Source organism: Manihot esculenta, chromosome 8 (genome assembly GCF_001659605.2).
Source record: "Manihot esculenta cultivar AM560-2 chromosome 8, M.esculenta_v8, whole genome shotgun sequence".
NCBI classification, from domain to species: domain Eukaryota; kingdom Viridiplantae; phylum Streptophyta; class Magnoliopsida; order Malpighiales; family Euphorbiaceae; genus Manihot; species Manihot esculenta.
The window spans coordinates 24,382,156-24,406,045 of record NC_035168.2 but is presented as its reverse complement, the minus strand read 5'-3'; the positions used below and the strand labels follow the sequence as shown (position 1 = coordinate 24,406,045).

The 23,890-nt window shown below is 22.6% G+C and overlaps 1 protein-coding gene across 1 annotated transcript; it reads left to right on the top strand.

Moving 5' to 3' along the window:
- The first annotated feature begins 6,961 nt into the window (after window positions 1-6,961).
- LOC122724431 lies at window positions 6,962-22,489 on the top strand. Its single transcript, XM_043959388.1, has 2 exons — window positions 6,962-7,241; window positions 21,201-22,489. Exons 1-2 carry the CDS (start codon window positions 7,148-7,150, stop codon window positions 22,487-22,489), a joined length of 1,383 nt encoding a protein of 460 aa, XP_043815323.1. The 5' UTR covers window positions 6,962-7,147.
- Window positions 22,490-23,890: the final 1,401 nt, after the last annotated feature.

The window sequence follows — 23,890 nt, the reverse complement described above, 5'->3', positions numbered from 1 at the left end:
ATAACCATTTGACATCCGCGGCTATAAAAGAAGCTCTCCAGACCAACGAAGAAAAACACCGAAAAATCTCAAGCAAGAAAATTTCTCTCTTTAAATGTATTCCAGTTTATCTTTCTCATGTAAGGATACCGAAGTTTATAACAACTCGGTAGTAGCAGTAGTACCAGTGATAGTATAAATAGTACAAAAGGTAGTACATTGTATTTAGTTTTTAATACAATTATATTTTATACAACTGTTACAGTGTAAGTCCGTGTTAACGGCAATCCTATTCTCTCTCTCTCTCCGCTTATCAATCTGAGTTAATTCTGGGATTCCAGATTAACATTGCAGGAACCCTGACCAAGATAAAATCAATCATAAGTATGCTCTGTGGTTGCGGTTTATACTGATCTTCCACATCAGAAATTATATAGTGAGAAATGTTTAATCAAATAATAATTTATTGTTATTTATCCGATTGTTATTTACAAATAAGTCATCTTTACAGAATTATTAATCAATTTTCATTAGCAGAATTTTATTTAAATTTAGCTGATTATTATCTTGATCTAGCATTTTATTATTTGCTTAATTAAATAATGAGGTTTATAACATCTGCCTTAGAAAAATTAAGTTTAATAGATTTAACAAATAGAAATGAAGTAATATTTTTTAAAAATCAATTAATTCAACAAGGAACATATGTTATGGATTAGCATGTCTCTACTCATAATGAATTATGTGATTGTCGTGAAACACAAAGAACATTAGAATTATTTAATTGTATATTAATGTATTTAAATATTCTGATAGAAAATAATAATTTCTAAAAACCATGACTATTGAATTGTATGTATTTTTGTATTTATCTGGAATGATGTATGTATGGATATACGTATATATTTTATATGATATATGTATAAATTATTGGTATTATACTGAACATGATAAATGCTTTTGTTTAGATTATTGGTAATTATTCCTGATAATGACATTTGATAATTCGTAAAATAAATAAAATAAAATAGTTTAATCATAAATCATACCAATATTTAAATCATACCTGGGATCGTAAAAATGGTATCAGAGCCTGTGAAGGTTCTATGGATCTTAACCAATTCAAATTAAAGTTTTAGGGTTGGATCTGTGTCACGAAAACCGTAAGTCAGGCAGAGAGGAGTAAGACCTGCAGTGTGAGTAGAGAAGGAAGTGAATGAGAAAACCCTAGAAATTTAAGATGAATATGTTTAGGAGAAATAGATCTTCTAGGTCTAGGAGACCAGACGACGAACTCATAAATGATTTAAATATTAATACAGATCATAATCAAACAATTTTATCAAGAGAAAATATATGAAATGACCAGCAATTAACAAATTGGAAACCTCCAAAGACACCAATAGAAACAATTTATAAAACAGGAATATTAGATTTTAAATCAATTAGAGCAATTAAAACAAAAGAAAAAGTTATACCCTTATATGCTGATAAACAATCTATGAGTTTATTAAGTCAAAAAACGATAATAAAATATGTAAACCAAGGTTATAAATTTATGCACATAGGATTAGTACAAATTACTATAAAACCATTAACAGTTGAAGGATTAAACACCAGTATGCATGTAGCTCTGCGCGACTGTAGGCATAGGAATTATAAAGATTCATTATTAGGATTATTTGAAACCAGTCTTACAAATGGACCAATTTATTCAAATTGTTTTCCCAATTTTACCATATCATTAACAGACCCTCATATAATGAAAATTCTAACCTTAGAAATTCTAACTCATAATTATAATATGTTAAAAGGATCTCACATATATGAGATATTTTATAGATTAAATTATAAAATAATGAATACAGGATTATGTCCTAATGCTATAAACCATAAAAGGACAGAAGGAGAAACAATATTTTGGGAAATTGATCAATCCAAAGCAAATATAACCATTCCCAGAACTATCCAATGGAAAGATGTAACGTTACCAGAAATCTGGAAATATCCAGTCAAGACAATCCCTAACAAACCTTTTAAGGAAAATAAAGAAATAGACTATATTATTCAAAATGATGATGGATCATTAGAATTAAAATATAAGAGATCAAACTCTTTTAGACAAGCAACTCCTAATATATACCAACCCTCTCGACATTCTTTAGATACATCTCGTAGAAGACATAGTATAGAGATACAACCAGATAATAGTATATCAGAAGACTCTACTATTCCTCTTCCTCATTATCAAGGACCTTTTGTAGGAGAAACCTCTGGAACTAAACCAATAGAAGAAACATTTGACCAACATACAAAACCACAACACACTACGCAAGATATTAAAATACAAGAAGGTGTTTTTCGACAAGGCCAATTTAGTCAACCATATGAAGATAGTGATTTTACTATAAATACCTTAACCCAACCTTTCACCCTTGATAAGGACCTCATTCAAGCTGACTATATGTCAGATCAAAACTATTTTTACAAACTTATTCCAGAAAAGAACAAAGTCTCATTAAAAAACAATTCTTTACATTTTGTAAACAAGTCGAAAAGACTATACCATTTTTTACATATTTAAAATATTTTCATGAAAAGAAATTAAACGTATTGGAAAAGAAAATACACAAATGGCATAAAGTAAATAATGAAGGAGGCGTTAGTGACCTCGCCCATGAATGTGAAAAACCACCACTTGACAGAGTATTTTTCAAAAAGAACCAAATATCTCATGGAATGCAACCCATTGTAAAAACTGACAATATTGAAAAAACCCACATAAGAGAAATCAGCCTACAAAACAATTGGACCAATGTATCATTACATATCATAGGACAACAATTAGATAGGATAGAAGAAAAGATAGATAGAAATCATGAAGACATTACAAATATAGAACACATAGAAACACCCCAGGCACCATCTCCTTTACTACCAAAACCAAACACTATATATTTATCCCAACGATATAGTAATCCAAAACCATATGATCTAATAGATCCAGCTATAAAACCCATTAAACAACCTTTCACAAAAATGATACCTCCATCACAAAACCCTATAGAAATAGTAACAATAAATCCAAAAACAGAATTACAAGATATGTCAAAATTGTTACAAAACATTATAAAAGAACAAGGTACTACCTCAAAACCTATAGGAGGTATTAAAATAAAAGAACCTACACAAAGTAAGATATCAAGTGAGAGTATTAGTAAAGATAAAAATAAAATAACAATTTAAACTGAATATAATGAAACCTCTTCATCAGAAGATGACACTATAGACAATCCCTTGGAAGCATCAGACTCTGGCCAAGAAGACAATATCCCTGTAAATACTATAGGAAGAAATTATGATAAAAGACCAGATGATTTAAAAATATTAGATAGGAAACAAAAACAATATAATGCAAAAAATATTTATGAATGGAATATAGATGACTTATCAGAAACAGAAATAATACAAATAACAAAAGAAATGGTCATCGTAGGAAATATTTATAAACAACGAGTAGGCATTACAGAAAAAGATGCCGCTGAAAATATTATATTAGGCTTTACTGGTGAATTAAGAACTTGGTGGGATAAATTATTAAGTAATGAAATAAAAACAAATATATTAAATGCCAGAAGAATAGATAGTATTACTGGAGAACCTGTAATTGACCCAACAACAGGACAACCGCAAGCTTTTGTACTAGCTTATTTAGTCTATAATCTTATATCTCATTTTATAGGAGATTTAGATTTATACACTGAAAGAAATAGTGAAATATTACAAAATCTTAAATGTAGGAAGTTAGAAAATTTTAGATGGTATAAAGACAATTTTCTAAAACGAGTTTATGCATTAGCTGATCCAAACGCATACCATTGGAAAGAAAAATTCCTTACAGGACTACCTAGACTATTTGCAACTAAAGTAAAAGAAACAATTGAACAAAAATTTGGACACATTTCTTATGATGATTTAACATATGGAGACCTAATAACCTGTGTAAATTTAACAGGCATTAGACTATGTAGAGATATGAAACTACAACAAAAATTAAAAATGGAAAATAGACAATCTCGAAAAGAATTAGGGAATTGGTGTGAACAATTTGGATTTGGAACCATAAAGAAACAAAAGCATAAAAGATATAAACCATTTAAAAATAGAATTTATAAACAATATAAGTACCCTAGAAAGTCATATAATACATATAATAGATATAATAAACAGATAACTAAAAAACCTTTTACAAAGCGACCTTTTAAAAGAAATAATTATACGAAAAACAATTTTAAAAGATCTAATGATAAAACTAATATAACTTGTTATTTATGTAATCAAAAAGGACATTATGCAAAAGAGTGTCCTGCACGAAGAAAAATACATGAATTAGGCTTAGAATTAAAAATAGATAATATAGAAAAATTACTAGAAAAAATTGACCAAAATAAATTATCTTCCTCAGAATTAGATGATGAATATAATAGTGATACTTCAATAGACACAATAAGTAGTTCAGATAGTAACCATGATTGTCAAGGAGAACTTTGTAATTGCAACAATAAAATAAACGTTCTAACAGAATATAAACAAGTATTAGAACAAATAGAACAAGTACAAGATTCAAATATTAAACAAAAAATGTTTAAAAAATTAACAAAATTAATGAATGAAGAAATAAAACAAGACACTGTACCACCAACCAAATTTGAAGATATTGAACAATTGTTTAAAAATAAAAAATCGGTAACAACAATTTCCTCTATGGATTTACAATCTGAAATAAGACAATTAAAATTGGAAGTAAGACAATTAAAATTAAGATGTGATTATTTAGAACAAAATCAAAAAGTAACGCAAAATATAGAAATAGGACAAAGTTCAGGAAAAGATAAATTAAACATAGAACAGAAACCAACAGAAATAACGTCAGAAAGTGAAGGAGAAACAGCATTAAAATTTAATGACATTATAAGAATAAGATACCAAAAATGGTATGTAAAAATAAATTTGGTAATAAAAGATTTTACACTAGAAACCATAGCAATGTTAGACTCAGGTGCAGATATGAACTGTATAGACCAATGTATCATACCTAGTAAATATTTTCATAAAACAAAACAGACCCTATCAGCAGCAAATTCTACAAAGGTAAAAATAGATTACAAAATACCCAGTGCACATATATGTAATAATGGAATTTGTTTTAAAACTACTTTTATGTTAATAAAAAATCTGAATACACAAATTATATTAGGAAACCCATTTTTACAAATGTTGTATCCATTTAAGGTTACCCAATTAGGATTAGAAACAAATGTGTTAGGACAAGATATTCTTTTTCAATTTATAACACCCATTAGTTGTCATGATGTTAATCTATTCCAACAAACACATGTAAGTAAATTTTAGCTATTGTCTTAGATTTAACTAATTTTAAGTTTAATCAATAATTATATTTAAATAAAAATAGTTTAAAAATTTATATTATTTTTTATTCTCAATTTAATATGTAGTATAGATTATTAATTAAAATAATTATATTATGAAAAAAGTAATTTAAAAAAGAAATAAATTAATTTATAATATAAATTATTTATTTTTGAATAATTTAAAATTTTAAAATATTATGAAAAATTTCATTATTCTCGCTATTTTTATTTTTATATATAATATAAATTAGAACAATTAAATTAACGTGTTAATTGTTTTATTTTTTAAACTGTGAAATATTATTTGATCTAGTCTATTTTTTATATTATTTTTCATACTCTTTAATTTATTAATTGAGTCTATAAATAAATTTAATATACACTCAACTGAAATTATATATATATTTTTAAATATGTGTTTTGTTATAATTATTAGAGTGATTATATTTATATAAATTACTTTATTTTTTAAAATTTAAAGTGTTCTCATGTCATAATCTATTTAATATAATAATTTTTTCTATTTTTAATTTGTTGGTCGGGTATTTCAATTTACACTTACTCAAATTAAATTAATTAAATATTATGAAATTTAAAATATTAAAATTGAACCAATCGAAAAAATAAAAAAAATAAATTAATCTAATTAAATTAAATTAATTGAATATTCTGAAATTTTAAATATTAAAACTGGATTTATTAAATAGATTATACAAAGCACAAATATTTTCAAAATTTGACATGAAATCTGGATTTTGGCAAATTCAAATAGCTGAACAAGATAAATACAAAACTGCATTCACAGTACCATTCGGACAATATGAATGGAATATTATGCCTTTTGGATTAAAAAATGCACCAAGTGAATTTCAAAAAATAATGAACGATATTTTTAATCCATATAATTTTATATTAACATATATTGATGATGTTTTGATTTTTAGTGAAAATATAGACCAACACATTAAACATTTAAATATTTTTTATAAAGCTGTAAAACGAAACGGTTTAGTCTTATCAAAACCAAAAATGAAATTATTTCAAACTAAAATTAGATTTTTAGGACATGAAATATACCAAAATACTATAGTACCAATACAAAGAAGTTTAGAGTTTGCTAGCAAATTTCCCGATGAAATTAAAGAGAAAAACCAATTACAAATATTTTTAGGATCATTAAATTATGTTGCTGACTTTTTACCCAATCTAAGAATTTTATGCAAACCTTTATTCAACAGGCTAAAAAAGAACCCTAAACCATGGACAGCTGAACATACTAAACTAATACAAGAAATCAAAAAACATGTTAAAAGTTTACCATGTTTAAATATTTGTAATCCAAACTACCAAAAAATAGTTGAAACGGATGCTTCTGACCAAGGATATGGCGGTATACTTAAACAGAATATAAACCATAAAGATTATATTATTAGGTATTATTCTGGAATTTGGAACCCTACACAAGAAAAATATTCTACTATTAAAAAAGAAATTTTAGCTATTGTCTTATGTGTAACAAAATTCCAAAGTGATTTATTAAACAAAAAATTCACTATTAAAGTAGATTGCAAGGCAGCTAAGGATGTATTAACAAAAGATGTCAAAAATCTAGCAGCTAAACATATTTTTGCAAGATGGCAAGCTTTTCTATCCATATTTGATTTTGAAATTATTCATATTAAAGGAACTGACAATTCTATTGCAGATTTTTTAACACGAGAATTTTTGCAGGGAAGATGACAGACAAAGGAAAGGAAGCAGAAAAGATCTCTTTGAGATCACAAAGTTCACAAACAAATTTGACAAAATTACAATTATTTACTCCAGGACATAGTTCTGTCCAAAATATCACGGGACAGTTATCTGTACCCAGACCATTATATACAAATACTACTAGTATAATAAATAGACCCATTGGTCATATATCAAGTGCTTTGATCACACAACCACATTATGCAAGACCAAGATCGCCCAGACCTCATTTTACTTCATTTAACAAATTTAGCCCATTACAGGCAGTACCAATAACCCCATCCACATTTAAACAGGCTGTCACCAACACCTCATCTCCAAGCTACACAATACCTACAAGCCCATCTTCTTCAAGCCAAACTGATTTAACCCAATATAAATATAAGCCCATTGAAGACCAGATTATTACCATAGAACCAGAATATTGGGCACAAAACCCTCATTTAAATGAATACCAACTTTGTGAAACCATTTTTCCCAAAACTCATTACTACATCCCTGACAATTTCCAAAAATCCCAAATCTATTATGAAGCCATTCTCACCCACACAAATTCTATCCTCATACAAAACAATTTTGATCCTCATAATCGTACCAAACTCAGATATTGCAAAGTGAGGCTACTCAAGGTATGGACTCTTACTGAGTGGGGACAAGAACCCCATAAAACAAAAGAATTTACTTATACCAATGGACAATTGAGACAAAATGCAAAATATAATTATTATGATTATCAATTTGCTTGGGAAAGAACATTTTTCAAGCAAAATGAACAATTATCCATATCTTTCTTCTTTTATATCTCTGACAATTTTACTTATCCTATTCCATTTTGGTTTCACCAATGGTGGAACAAATTTGGTATCCATGATGATATTATCCCAGATCAAATTAAACCTGCTAAAACCCAATTTTTTGATAAACAGCAATTACCAGAAACCATTATTTGCTCTCCCCAGTGGCTTATTTACTCCCATTACTTTCATATACCTTGGATTTTCATGACTGAATATCATATTAAAGACCAAGTCATTGACAATTTCCAAATTCCCATGATAGTCAGAAAATACAAAACTAAATGGTGGACTAAAACTAATCTCCAAGGTTGCTGCCAAATAGCAGTAGACCAGTTTTTTGTAAACAATCCACAATATTGCAAAACACCTAGCCCAGCCGTTATTACCAAACAAGAAACCTTTTTAGCCCGAAAACAACAAATTATGGCACATATGGCTGCCTGTACCTCCGAACAAGAATATGAAAAATTACTTGAAGAATTAAAAGAAACAAGGAGTACTGCAGCATCACCATCACCAATCGACTTATCTGATGACAATGATGACTTTTTTACACAAGCAGAGATATAATGACAAAGTGGCAAGCAGACAAAGTGGCAGACAAAAGATAAAATATTAAAATTGAACCAATTAATAAATAATTTAACTAATTATTTTGCTAATTAGAAAAAAAAATTAACTATCTCGAATTATAATTTCAATTTAAAATCAAAATTATATCTTTTAATTTTGAATTAAAAATATAAACTTTAAATTTAATATCATAATTTACAATTGAAATCATCATTATATCTAAATTAAAAAATTGAGATACTAAATTTAAAATTAAAATATTTATTATTAAAATAAACTATATTGTAACCACGAAATATATATATATACTTTGCTCATAATACACTTTTATATATTATTGTTTTAAATATTATATTTTAATTTTTTAAATTATTTTATTAGTCTTAGTAATACAATTAAATCAATAAAATTATTTATTTAATAATATTTTATTTAATAAAAAATATTCGATAAGTAATTAATTTATAATTGAGTTCTAAATTATTAATTATTAGAAAATATTAATATAATAAATATTGAGTTATTTAATTATTTTTTATATTTAATAGGGATCAACACATATAAAAAGATGATAATATTCATATGACAAATCATAAAAGAAATTTTATGTTAAAATCAAATAAAAATTAAGAATTAAAGAATTTTTTTGTATATGTTGAAAAAATTGAATCCAATTACATGTGATAATAACATTTTACAAAATCTTATTAAAATAAAATGTCAATATTATGAATTAAAATGCCAATAAATGGATGAAAAGGAATAATTTTATTTCTATAGAAAATATTTGATATATATTTTAATTAAGAATTTTATTTATTTTTCACCTTAAATTTTATTTACAGTTTTTCTAAAAATGAATTTAATATTAATTCTAATATTTTTAATATTTTATTAATTCTTACGTAAGCTATTTCTAATGAGATTTTATTTTCTATATAATGATAAAAAAATTAAGAAAAATCATTCAATAAATTAAAATTTTTATATTTTTATCAATAAAGTAATTATAAGTGAACTATTTTTAATTTTTATGTCTTAAACATTCGTTATATATATTTTTTTGCCATTAATTTTATATATTTAATGGAATTTACACAATATATTTCATATGTAATGTAATTTTATTTTATGGCAACTATAATACATGCATCTAATGAAAAAAAAAAACCATGATACATGTATTAATAGTTTTGATAATAAATATATGTTTAAGTATGAAAAAAAATTATGATTTAAGATTTTTTATTTTATAGAAAATATTTTTAATATTTGAATACTTAAAAATTTAATGAAAAATATTTTTTAAATTAAATTATTTCAAAGAAATTGATTTTTCTTAATTGAGAAAGTTATTTTTCAAATTTTAAAAATCTTATTAAGTTTTTATATATAAATTTATTAATATATATATTTTTAATATTTAAATTAAATAACAGAAAATAAATTATTTTATTAAAAAATATTTTTATAAAAAATATTTTTCAAATATAAATTATTTTTTATAAATAAATGGAGACTTAATTTATTAAATGTGAAATTATTGTTGATAGTTAAATAAAAAATTATTTGAAATTAATAAAAAAATTATTATGAAATATTTTTTTATCTTTACTTAAAAATATTTTACTAAGATAATTTGATTACTTTTAAAATTAATTATGATAATTGTTATTTTTATCATAATTTCGGCCACCATGTGTCTCAATTTTGTTGTTTTAACTATTTTTTTCTAAAAAAAAATAGTTATGCTTTACGAGAGTTTACATAAATTTTTTAACATTAAAATAATAAAAAATATTTGTTATGCTTATTTATATTCATAAAAACAATTATGACATTAAGTATTTTTATGAAAAATTATTTATCATATTCTAAATTACTTTATTATCATATAATTTTTGATAAATAACATTGTCATATGAATAAATATATGACAAATAAAATATGGATACAATAAAGTTCTAATAAATAAAATTACAACTAATAAAATTATAGAAAAATAATTTAATAACTATTTATAATTTTATCATTAAAATAAAAAAAATATTTGTCACACTTATCTATATTAAAAAAAATTATTAGATTAAATATTTGTATCATAAATGTTCCAAAGTACTATCATATTTTTTACAAAATTATTTTCATCATTATATAGTTTTTGACAAATAATATCCTATATGAATAAACATATAACATGTAAAATATTTCACGATAATGCTCCAATAAAATAAATAAAATTACAAACTAATAAAATTAAAATAATTTAGCTAAGTATTTACAATTTCATTATTAGTCTAATAAAAATTATCACATTCGGTATTTATTTTCAAAGCATGCGCTCTTTAATAATTATTAATTTTTATCTAATGATGCCTTACACGTTTTAATACTCACTATAATAGTCGCGATTTATTTTATAAATAATAAAATTTTAATTTTTATATAATTTATTTTTTATATAATTTTATATAAAAAAATAGAGTAAATTTTTATACTCATTATAATAGTCGTAATTTATTTTATAAATAATAAAATTTTAATTTTTGTATAACTTATTTTTTATATAATTTTATAAAAAAATATAATAAAATTAGAATGTAAGTATATGAATAATAATTTTAAATTTTTATAATTTTATATAATAATTTTATATTATTTTTTAACTAAAATTAGTTTTCATGTAATAATTTTAAATTATCATGAGTAATTTTAATAGTATATATAATTTTGTTAATTTTATTCTAACAGATAAAATAATTTAAATTAATTAGTATTGCTTTTTAAATTTAGATGGTAAATTTATTTAAATGTTAAATTATAAATTATAATAGAGATTTTGATATAATTAAAATTATTATTAACATAAATTTAATTTTTATTTAATATTAATTATAATAATATTAATAATTAAATTTATTTATAAATGTAAAATTTTGTATAAATTTTTATTATTTAAGTTATTATTGACATAATGATTGCCACTGAATTTTATTAATGATAGTTTAATATGCATTAATAATAAATTTATTGTTATTAAATCATAATTTTTAGTAAACGAGAAATAATATTTTTTAAAAAATATTTAATAATTTTAACTTTTTTATAAATTTTATTTTAAATTATATAAAATTTTTTAAAAATTTAATTTAAATATAAATAGGACAAAAACATTAAATTTATGTAAATTTTAAAATTATATAAGTAATTAAAATTAAATTGTAAATAAAAATATAATTTAAATTTAAATAAAAATCAACATTTAAATAAATTAAAATTTTAAAATAATAAAATTTTATTTTATTTCTTAAGCGATCAAAATAAAAGATAATCAATAATTATATTTAAATAAAAATATTTTAAAAATTTATATTATTTTTTATTCTCAATTTAATATGTAGTATAGATTATTAATTAAAATAATTATATTATGAAAAAAGTAATTTAAAAAAGAAATAAATTAATTTATAATATAAATTATTTATTTTTGAATAATTTAAAATTTTAAAATATTATGAAAAATTTCATTATTCTCGCTATTTTTATTTTTATATATAATATAAATTAGAACAATTAAATTAACGTGTTAATTGTTTTATTTTTTAAACTGTGAAATATTATTTGATCTAGTCTATTTTTTATATTATTTTTCATACTCTTTAATTTATTAATTGAGTCTATAAATAAATTTAATATACACTCAACTGAAATTATATATATATTTTTAAATATGTGTTTTGTTATAATTATTAGAGTGATTATATTTATATAAATTACTTTATTTTTTAAAATTTAAAGTGTTCTCATGTCATAATCCATTTAATATAATAATTTTTTCTATTTTTAATTTGTTGGTCGGGTATTTCAATTTACACTTACTCAAATTAAATTAATTAAATATTATGAAATTTAAAATATTAAAATTGAACCAATCGAAAAAATAAAAAAAAATAAATTAATCTAATTAAATTAAATTAATTGAATATTCTGAAATTTTAAATATTAAAACTGAATTAATTGAAAAAATAAAAAAAATTAATTAATGTAATTAAATTAATTGAATATTCTGAAATTTTAAATGTTAAAACTGAATCAATTAAACATTTGTATCATGACTATTGAATTGTATGTATCAATTCCCTAATCCTTGACTATTAAATAATAAAAGGATGTATTGAATATGAATTGTATTATAAAAGGATGTATTAACGAGTATTGACTATTAAATGTTTATCATTAAAAAAATTAATTAAACATTTGTATCATAAATGTTCCAAAGTACTATCATATCTCTACATAAAAGCCCATCATTGATAATTGACATAATATTAATGCAAATTTAAATATAAAATTTTGTGATTTTTTATTGGATTGTAGCTTATTTAAACAAACATATATTTAAAATAAAAATAAGATTTTTTTCTTTAAATAAATAAACTTCATTATTGTCATAAAGTTTTGAAAATTTTATCTTATTTATCCAAACATATTTTTCTTGCAAATAAAATAATTAAATAATATTTAATTTAAAATATTTACCAATCCAGATAAAAATTAAGAATAATAATTATATTGATCTAAATTAAAATAAATTTTTTATGAATATTTTTCAATTATAATTTTTTAGCAATAATTCAAAAAATAATAACAAACATTATCATTAAATACCTAAAACTTTCTTTCTTTTCTTAGTTGGAATAAAATTTGAATTGGAAATAAAATAGTCATACTCATATCATTTGATTAATAAACATAATATCTTCATTTTCATGAGAATATTTAACTATAAATATACAAACCTACATTACTTATTATTTTTCCCTAAATAGTAATAATCATTCTTTGTTACAATTTTTTCTCTTTAGAGCTAAATATAAAATAAATTCTTGATAGTAACATTATAGATTTCCTGATGAAAGAGATTTTGGAAATGAATTCTAAAATTATTGTGGTGAGTGGGTGATTTCATTAGTATCACTAATTGGTGTCGAAACCACCCAAAATACTGATAAGTAAATTAATTTTATTGAATAAATAAAAATTAAATTAAATTAAAATTTTCAACGAGTTAATGATTAATATATTTCAATAACGTATATTTTATGAAATATATATTAAATTAATAAAAATTAAATTTTTAAATATATATATATAATTTTATCCCGCTAAGCTACCACAATAAAATTGAAAGATTAAAAAAAATAATATAAAGTTAAATACATATATTTTCTTTGATTTTTATATAAAATGAATTGACACTGAAATTTTATTACTAACTTTTTATTAATTATTTTTATAAAATATAATTAATTAATTTTAAAAGTTAAAATTAAAAATAGTCGAATCCAACTAAATTTTAAAATAAAAGTTAAAAAGCAATTATATACACATATTAATATAATTTTATAACAATATTATTATTTAAAAATATTATTTTGTTATATTACTTACAAAAATATATTATTAATATAACGTGTTCTTTTTTATATATTTTTTTAAATAATTACTATTTTTATTTTTTTATAAATAATTACTTCAAAAACTTTATATTATTTTTATAAAATTATAAAATAAAAACACAAATATTATATTTTTTTTAATTCAAAACATTAAAATTTCAAAAAATTATTATTATTTTCTTGTTAATAGTGTAATGTTTATATATTATAATTAATTATGAAAAATAAATCCACTCTATAAAAATTTAAAATAAAATCTAATTTTTAAAAAAATAATTAATTTAACTTTATTTAGAAAAAAGTAACAATAAAAGCCCATCGATAATTGACATAACATTAATGCAAATTTATTTATAAAATTTTGTGATTTTTTATTGGATTGTAGCTTATTTGAACAAACATATATTTAAAATAAAAATAAGATTTTTTTTTCTTAAAAAAATAAACTTCATTATTGTCATAAATTTTAGAAAATTTTATCTATAATTAAAATTTTATCTTATTTATCCAAACATATGTTTCTTCTAAATAAAATAATTAAATAATCTTTAATTTAAAATATTTATCAATCCAGATAAAAAATAAGAATAATAATTATATTGATCTAAATTAAAATAAGCTTCTTATGAATATATTAAATGGGTTATAACAAAACAACATTTCACAGTTTAAAAAATAAAAAAACTTTTACTAATATAATCACTCTAATAATTATAACAAAAAGCATATTTAAAAATATATATACAATTTAAATTGAGTGTGTATTTAAATTTATTTATAAACTCGACTAATAAATTAAAGAGTATGAAAAATAATATAAAAAATAGACTAGATCAAATAATATTTCATATTTTAAAAAATAAAATAATTCACACGCTAATTTAATTGTTCTAATTTATATTATATATAAAATTAAAAAAAAGAGAGAATAATAAAAAGAATTTATAATATTTTAAATGTTTAAATCATTTAAAAATAAATAATTTATCTTATAAATTAATTTTTTTAAAAATTATTTTGTTAATAATATAATTATTTTAATTAATAATCTATACTATATATATATATATATATAAAAGTGAGAATGAAAAATAATAAAATTTCTAAACTACTTGTATTTAAATGTAATTATTGATTGTTCTCTATTTTGATCGGTTAAGAAATAAAATAAAATTTTTATTATTTTAAATTTTTAATTTATTTAAATATTGATTTTTATTTAAATTTATATTATATTTTTATTTATAATTTAATTTTAATTAGTTATATAATTTTAAAATTTTTATAAATTTAAAATTTTTGTTCTATTTATATTTAAATTAAACTTTTAAAAACTTTGTTATATAATTTAAAATAAATTTTACAAAGTTAAAATTATTAAATATTTTTAAAAAAAATATTATTTCATATCTTACAAAAGATATGATTTAATAATAATAAATTTATTACTAATGCATATTCAATTACCATTAATAAAATTTAGTGGCAATCATTCTATAATAATGTTAAATAATAAAAATTTATATAAAATCTTATATTTATATATAAATTTAATTATTAATATTATTATAATTAATATTAAAAAGTTTAAATTATTTTAATAGTAATTTTAATTCTATTATAATTTATAATTTAAAATTTAAATAAATTTATCATCTAAATCTAATAAGTAATACTAATTAATTTAAATTATTTTATCTATTAGAATAAAATTAACAAAATTATATATATTATTAAAATTACTCATGATAATTAAAAATTATTACATGAAAACTAATTTTAATTTAAAAATAATATATATTTACTATTTAAGATTATAAAAATTTATAATTATTATTCATATACTTACATTCTAATTTTATTATATTTTTTATATAAAATTATATAAAAATAAAATATATGAAAAATTAAAATTTTATTATTTATAAAATAAATCACGACTACTGTAATAAGTAGATAAAGGTTAATAATTATAAAAAAACGCATACCTTAAAGTATTTACTAAAGATGGTAATATATATTTTTTTATGAATATAGGTGGACATGCTAAATAATTTTTCTTAGACTAAGAAATTGTAAATACTTCTAAATTATTTTAATTTTATTAGTTTGCAATTTTATTTATTTTATCGGAGTATTTATTGTGAAATATTTTAATTGTGATATATTTATTCATAGTATAATATTATTTGTCAAAAACTATATAACAGTGAAAATAATTTTATAAAAAATATGATAGTAATTTGGAGATTTATAATACAAATATTTAATTTAACCGTTTTTTTTAACATAAATAAGTGTGGTAATTATTTTTTGTTATTTTAATGATAAAATTATAAATAATTATTAAATTATTTTTCTATAATTTTATTAGTTATAATTTTATTTATTAGAATCTTTATTGTGCCTATATTTTATTTGTCATATATTTATTTATATGGCAATTGTTATTTGTCAAAAATTATATAATAATGAAAGTAATTTGGAGTATGACAAGTAATGTGATAATTTTTTTCTGAATATAGGTAGGTATAACAAATATTTTTATTATCTTAATAATAAAAAATTTAGGTAAACTATTGTGAAGCGTGACCATTTCTTTTGGGAAAAAAATATTCAACACTATAAAATTGAGACATATGCTAGTTGAAATTATGATAAAAATAACAATTATTTTAAAAGTAATCAAATTATCTTGATAAAATATTTTAAAATAAAGATAGAAAGTGTTTCATAATAATTTTTTGTTAATTTTAAATATTTTTTATTTTTTTTATTTAACTATCAACAATAATTTCACATTTAATAAATTAAATCTCTTTTTATAAATAAAAATATTTTTTAATAAGATAATTTATTTTCTATTATTTAATTTAAATATTAAAAATAAAATATATTAATAAATTTATATATAAAAACTTAATAAGATTTTTATAATTTGAAAAATAACTTTCTCCACTGAGAAAAATCAATTTCTTTATATATTTTGAAAAATAACTTTCTCCGCTGAGAAAAATCAATTTCTTTAAAATAATTTAATTTAAGTATCCAAATATTAAAAAATATTTTTTATAAAATAAAAAATCATAAATCATAAATATTTTTCTACTTAAACATGTATTTTTTATTATTATCAAAACTACTAATATTTTTTTTTTTCCTTAAATGGATTTCTTTTCATTAAATGAATGAATCATAATTTTTATAAAATAAAATTATATATTTCAAGTGCATAAATTTCATTAAATAGATAAAGTAAAATGACATAAAAACAATATATAATAAACAGTATATAATACCTTTAACGTTTAAAATATAAAAATTAAAAATAATTCACTTATAACTACTTCATTGATACAAATATAAAAATCTTAATTTATTAATAATCTCTTCTTGATCCACTTATAACTATTTCATTGATACAAATATAAAAATTTTAATTTATTGATAATCTCTTCTTAATTCATTTTATAATTATGTAGAAAATAAAATATTATTAGAAATATATGATATAAGTATTAAGATAATATTAAAAATACTGATATCAATCGATTCCAAAAAGCTGTTGGTAAATCTGAACATAACTCTTTTTCAAATTTGTCTTGAATTTCTTTTATGTGTTGTTGTATACTTGGTTTTTCTAATTGTTCTTCTATTTTTATAGAATGCAAATCTTTTTTTAAAAATTTTATTTGGTTTTCGAGATTATTAATTTTACTTACATGTGTTTGTTGGAATAGATTAACATCATGACAACTAATGGGTGTTATAAATTGGAAAAGAATATCTTGTCCTAACACATTTGTTTCTAATCCTAATTGGGTAACCTTAAATGGATACAACATTTGTAAAAATGGGTTTCCTAATATAATTTGTGTATTCAGATTTTTTATTAACATAAAAGTAGTTTTAAAACAAATTCCATTATTACATATATGTGCACTGGGTATTTTGTAATCTATTTTTACCTTTGTAGAATTTGCTGCTGATAGGGTCTGTTTTGTTTTATGAAAATATTTACTAGGTATGATACCTTGGTCTATACAGTTCATATCTGCACCTGAGTCTAACATTGCTATGGTTTCTAGTGTAAAATCTTTTATTACCAAATTTATTTTTACATACCATTTTTGGTATCTTATTCTTGTAATGTCATTAAATTTTAATGCCGTTTCTCCTTCACTTTCTGACGTTATTTCTGTTGGTTTCTGTTCTATGTTTAATTTATCTTTTCCTGAACTTTGTCCTATTTCTATATTTTGCATTAATTTTTGATTTTGTTCTAAATAGTCACATCTTAATTTTAATTGTCTTACTTCCAATTTTAATTGTCTTATTTCAGATTGTAAATCCATAGAGGAAATTGTTGTTACCGATTTTTTATTTTTAAACAATTGTTCAATATCTTCAAATTTGGTTGGTGGTACAGTGTCTTGTTTTATTTCTTCATTCATTAATTTTGTTAATTTTTTAAACATTTTTTGTTTAATATTTGAATCTTGTACTTGTTCTATTTGTTCTAATACTTGTTTATATTCTGTTAGAACGTTTATTTTATTGTTGCAATTACAAAGTTCTCCTTGACAATCATGGTTACTATCTGAACTACTTATTGTGTCTATTGAAGTATCACTATTATATTCATCATCTAATTCTGAGGAAGATAATTTATTTTGGTCAATTTTTTCTAGTAATTGTTCTATATTATCTATTTTTAATTCTAAACCTAATTCATGTATTTTTCTTCGTGCAGGACACTCTTTTGCATAATGTTCTTTTTGATTACATAAATAACAAGTTATATTAGTTTTATCATTAGATCTTTTAAAATTGTTTTTCTTATAATTATTTCTTTTAAAAGGTCGCTTTGTAAAAGGTTTTTTAGTTATCTGTTTATTATATCTATTATATGTATTATATGACTTTCTAGGGTACTTATATTGTTTATAAATTCTATTTTTAAATGGTTTATATCTTTTATGCTTTTGTTTCTTTATGGTTCCAAATCCAAATTGTTCACACCAATTCCCTAATTCTTTTCGAGATTGTCTATTTTCCATTTTTAATTTTTGTTGTAGTTTCATATCTCTACATAGTCTAATGCCTGTTAAATTTACACAGGTTATTAGGTCTCCATATGTTAAATCATCATAAGAAAATCCAAGGTATATCAAGTAATGGGAGTAAATAAGCCACTGGGGAGAGCAAATAATGGTTTCTGGTAATTGCTGTTTATCAAAAAATTGGGTCTTAGCAGGTTTAATTTGATCTGGGATAATATTATCATGGATACCAAATTTGTTCCACCATTGGTGAAACCAGAAGGGAATAGGATAAGTAAAATTGTCAGAGATATAAAAGAAGAAAGATATGGATAATTGTTCATTTTGCTTGAAAAATGTTCTTTCCCAAGCAAATTGATAATCATAATAATTATATTTTGCATTTTGTCTCAATTGTCCATTGGTATAAGTAAATTCTTTTGTTTTATGGGGTTCTTGTCCCCACTCAGTAAGAGTCCATACCTTGAGTAGCCTCACTTTGCAATATCTGAGTTTGGTATGATTATGAGGATCAAAATTGTTTTGTATGAGGATAGAATTTGTGTGGGTGAGAATGACTTCATAATAGATTTGGGATTTTTGGAAATTGTCAGGGATGTAATAATGAGTTTTGGGAAAAATGGTTTCACAAAGTTGGTATTCATTTAAATGAGGGTTTTGTGCCCAATATTCTGGTTCTATGGTAATAATCTGGTCTTCAATGGGCTTATATTTATATTGGGTTAAATCAGTTTGGCTTGAAGAAGATGGGCTTGTAGGTATTGTGTAGCTTGGAGATGAGGTGTTGGTGACAGTCTGTTTAAATGTGGATGGGGTTATTGGTACTGCCTGTAATGAGCTAAATTTGTTAAATGAAGTAAAATGAGGTCTGGGCGATCTTGGTCTTGCAGAATGTGGTTGTGTGATCAAAGCACTTGATATATGACCAATGGGTCTATTTATTATACTAGTAGTATTTGTATATAATGGTCTGGGTACAGATAACTGTCCCGTGATATTTTGGACAGAACTATGTCCTGGAGTAAATAATTGTAATTTTGTCAAATTTGTTTGTGAACTTTGTGATCTCAAAGAGATCTTTTCTGCTTCCTTTCCTTTGTCTGTCATCTTCCCTGCAAGAATTCTCTTGTTAAAAAATCTGCAATAGAATTGTCAGTTCCTTTAATATGAATAATTTCAAAATCAAATATGGATAGAAAAGTTTGCCATCTTGCAAAAATATGTTTAGCTGCTAGATTTTTGACATCTTTTGTTAATACATCTTTAGCTGCCTTGCAATCTACTTTAATAGTGAATTTTTGGTTTAATAAATCACTTTGGAATTTTGTTACACATAAGACAATAGCTAAAATTTCTTTTTTAATAGTAGAATATTTTTCTTGTGTAGGGTTCCAAATTCCAGAATAATACCTAATAATATAATCTTTATGGTTTATATTCTGTTTAAGTATACCGCCATATCCTTGGTCAGAAGCATCCGTTTCAACTATTTTTTGGTAGTTTGGATTACAAATATTTAAACATGGTAAACTTTTAACATGTTTTTTGATTTCTTGTATTAGTTTAGTATGTTCAGCTGTCCATGGTTTAGGGTTCTTTTTTAGCCTGTTGAATAAAGGTTTGCATAAAATTCTTAGATTGGGTAGAAAGTCAGCAACATAATTTAATGATCCTAAAAATCTTTGTAATTGGTTTTTATCTTTAATTTCATCAGGAAATTTGCTAGCAAACTCTAAACTTCTTTGTATTGGTACTATAGTATTTTGGTATATTTCATGTCCTAAAAATCTAATTTTAGTTTGAAATAATTTCATTTTTGGTTTTGATAAGACTAAACCGTTTCGTTTTACAGCTTTATAAAAAATATTTAAATGTTTAATGTGTTGGTCTATATTTTCACTAAAAATCAAAACATCATCAATATATGTTAATATAAAATTATATGGATTAAAAATATCGTTCATTATTTTTTGAAATTCACTTGGTGCATTTTTTAATCCAAAAGGCATAATATTCCATTCATATTGTCCGAATGGTACTGTGAATGCGGTTTTGTATTTATCTTGTTCAGCTATTTGGATTTGCCAAAATCCAGATTTCATGTCAAATTTTGAAAATATTTGTGCTTTGTATTTACTCCAGGACATAGTTCTGTCCAAAATATCACGGGACAGTTATCTGTACCCAGACCATTATATACAAATACTACTAGTATAATAAATAGACCCATTGGTCATATATCAAGTGCTTTGATCACACAACCACATTATGCAAGACCAAGATCGCCCAGACCTCATTTTACTTCATTTAACAAATTTAGCCCATTACAGGCAGTACCAATAACCCCATCCACATTTAAACAGGCTGTCACCAACACCTCATCTCCAAGCTACACAATACCTACAAGCCCATCTTCTTCAAGCCAAACTGATTTAACCCAATATAAATATAAGCCCATTGAAGACCAGATTATTACCATAGAACCAGAATATTGGGCACAAAACCCTCATTTAAATGAATACCAACTTTGTGAAACCATTTTTCCCAAAACTCATTACTACATCCCTGACAATTTCCAAAAATCCCAAATCTATTATGAAGCCATTCTCACCCACACAAATTCTATCCTCATACAAAACAATTTTGATCCTCATAATCATACCAAACTCAGATATTGCAAAGTGAGGCTACTCAAGGTATGGACTCTTACTGAGTGGGGACAAGAACCCCATAAAACAAAAGAATTTACTTATACCAATGGACAATTGAGACAAAATGCAAAATATAATTATTATGATTATCAATTTGCTTGGGAAAGAACATTTTTCAAGCAAAATGAACAATTATCCATATCTTTCTTCTTTTATATCTCTGACAATTTTACTTATCCTATTCCATTTTGGTTTCACCAATGGTGGAACAAATTTGGTATCCATGATGATATTATCCCAGATCAAATTAAACCTGCTAAAACCCAATTTTTTGATAAACAGCAATTACCAGAAACCATTATTTGCTCTCCCCAGTGGCTTATTTACTCCCATTACTTTCATATACCTTGGATTTTCATGACTGAATATCATATTAAAGACCAAGTCATTGACAATTTCCAAATTCCCATGATAGTCAGAAAATACAAAACTAAATGGTGGACTAAAACTAATCTCCAAGGTTGCTGCCAAATAGCAGTAGACCAGTTTTTTGTAAACAATCCACAATATTGCAAAACACCTAGCCCAGCCGTTATTACCAAACAAGAAACCTTTTTAGCCCGAAAACAACAAATTATGGCACATATGGCTGCCTGTACCTCCGAACAAGAATATGAAAAATTACTTGAAGAATTAAAAGAAACAAGGAGTACTGCAGCATCACCATCACCAATCGACTTATCTGATGACAATGATGATTTTTTTACACAAGCAGAGATATAATGACAAAGTGGCAAGCAGACAAAGTGGCAGACAAAAGATAAAGAAAAAAAGAGAACAAGACAAAAGCATGATGATGTCACAAAGCATTCAGTGGATAAATGGCCGACAAGATAAAATAATGGCCGACAAAGTAAAAAGCAAAAGCAAAAAGAAAAAGAAGAAAAAACAAATGACTCAGCAACAGACAAAAGAAAATGACGCACTGACCGACACTCTTCACCAATGAAGGAAAGACAGCTCAGCAAGCACTATAATGGACCGCTCAATCAAATTTAATAACCATTTGACATCCGCGGCTATAAAAGAAGCTCTCCAGACCAACGAAGAAAAACACCGAAAAATCTCAAGCAAGAAAATTTCTCTCTTTAAATGTATTCCAGTTTATCTTTCTCATGTAAGGATACCGAAGTTTATAACAACTCGGTAGTAGCAGTAGTACCAGTGATAGTATAAATAGTACAAAAGGTAGTACATTGTATTTAGTTTTTAATACAATTATATTTTATACAACTGTTACAGTGTAAGTCCGTGTTAACGGCAATCCTATTCTCTCTCTCTCTCCGCTTATCAATCTGAGTTAATTCTGGGATTCCAGATTAACATTGCAGGAACCCTGACCAAGATAAAATCAATCATAAGTATGCTCTGTGGTTGCGGTTTATACTGATCTTCCACATCAGAAATTATATAGTGAGAAATGTTTAATCAAATAATAATTTATTGTTATTTATCCGATTGTTATTTACAAATAAGTCATCTTTACATAATTATTAATCAATTTTCATTAGCAGAATTTTATTTAAATTTAGCTGATTATTATCTTGATCTAGCATTTTATTATTTGCTTAATTAAATAATGAGGTTTATAACATCTGCCTTAGAAAAATTAAGTTTAATAGATTTAACAAATAGAAATGAAGTAATATTTTTTAAAAATCAATTAATTCAACAAGGAACATATGTTATGGATTGGCATGTCTCTACTCATAATGAATTATGTGATTGTCGTGAAACACAAAGAACATTAGAATTATTTAATTGTATATTAATGTATTTAAATATTCTGATAGAAAATAATAATTTCTAAAAACCATGACTATTGAATTGTATGTATTTTTGTATTTATCTGGAATGATGTATGTATGGATATACGTATATATTTTATATGATATATGTATAAATTATTGGTATTATACTGAACATGATAAATGCTTTTGTTTAGATTATTGGTAATTATTCCTGATAATGACATTTGATAATTCGTAAAATAAATAAAATAAAATAGTTTAATCATAAATCATACCAATATTTAAATCATACTTGGGATCGTAAAAATGGTATCAGAGCCTGTGAAGGTTCTATGGATCTTAACCAATTCAAATTAAAGTTTTAGGGTTGGAT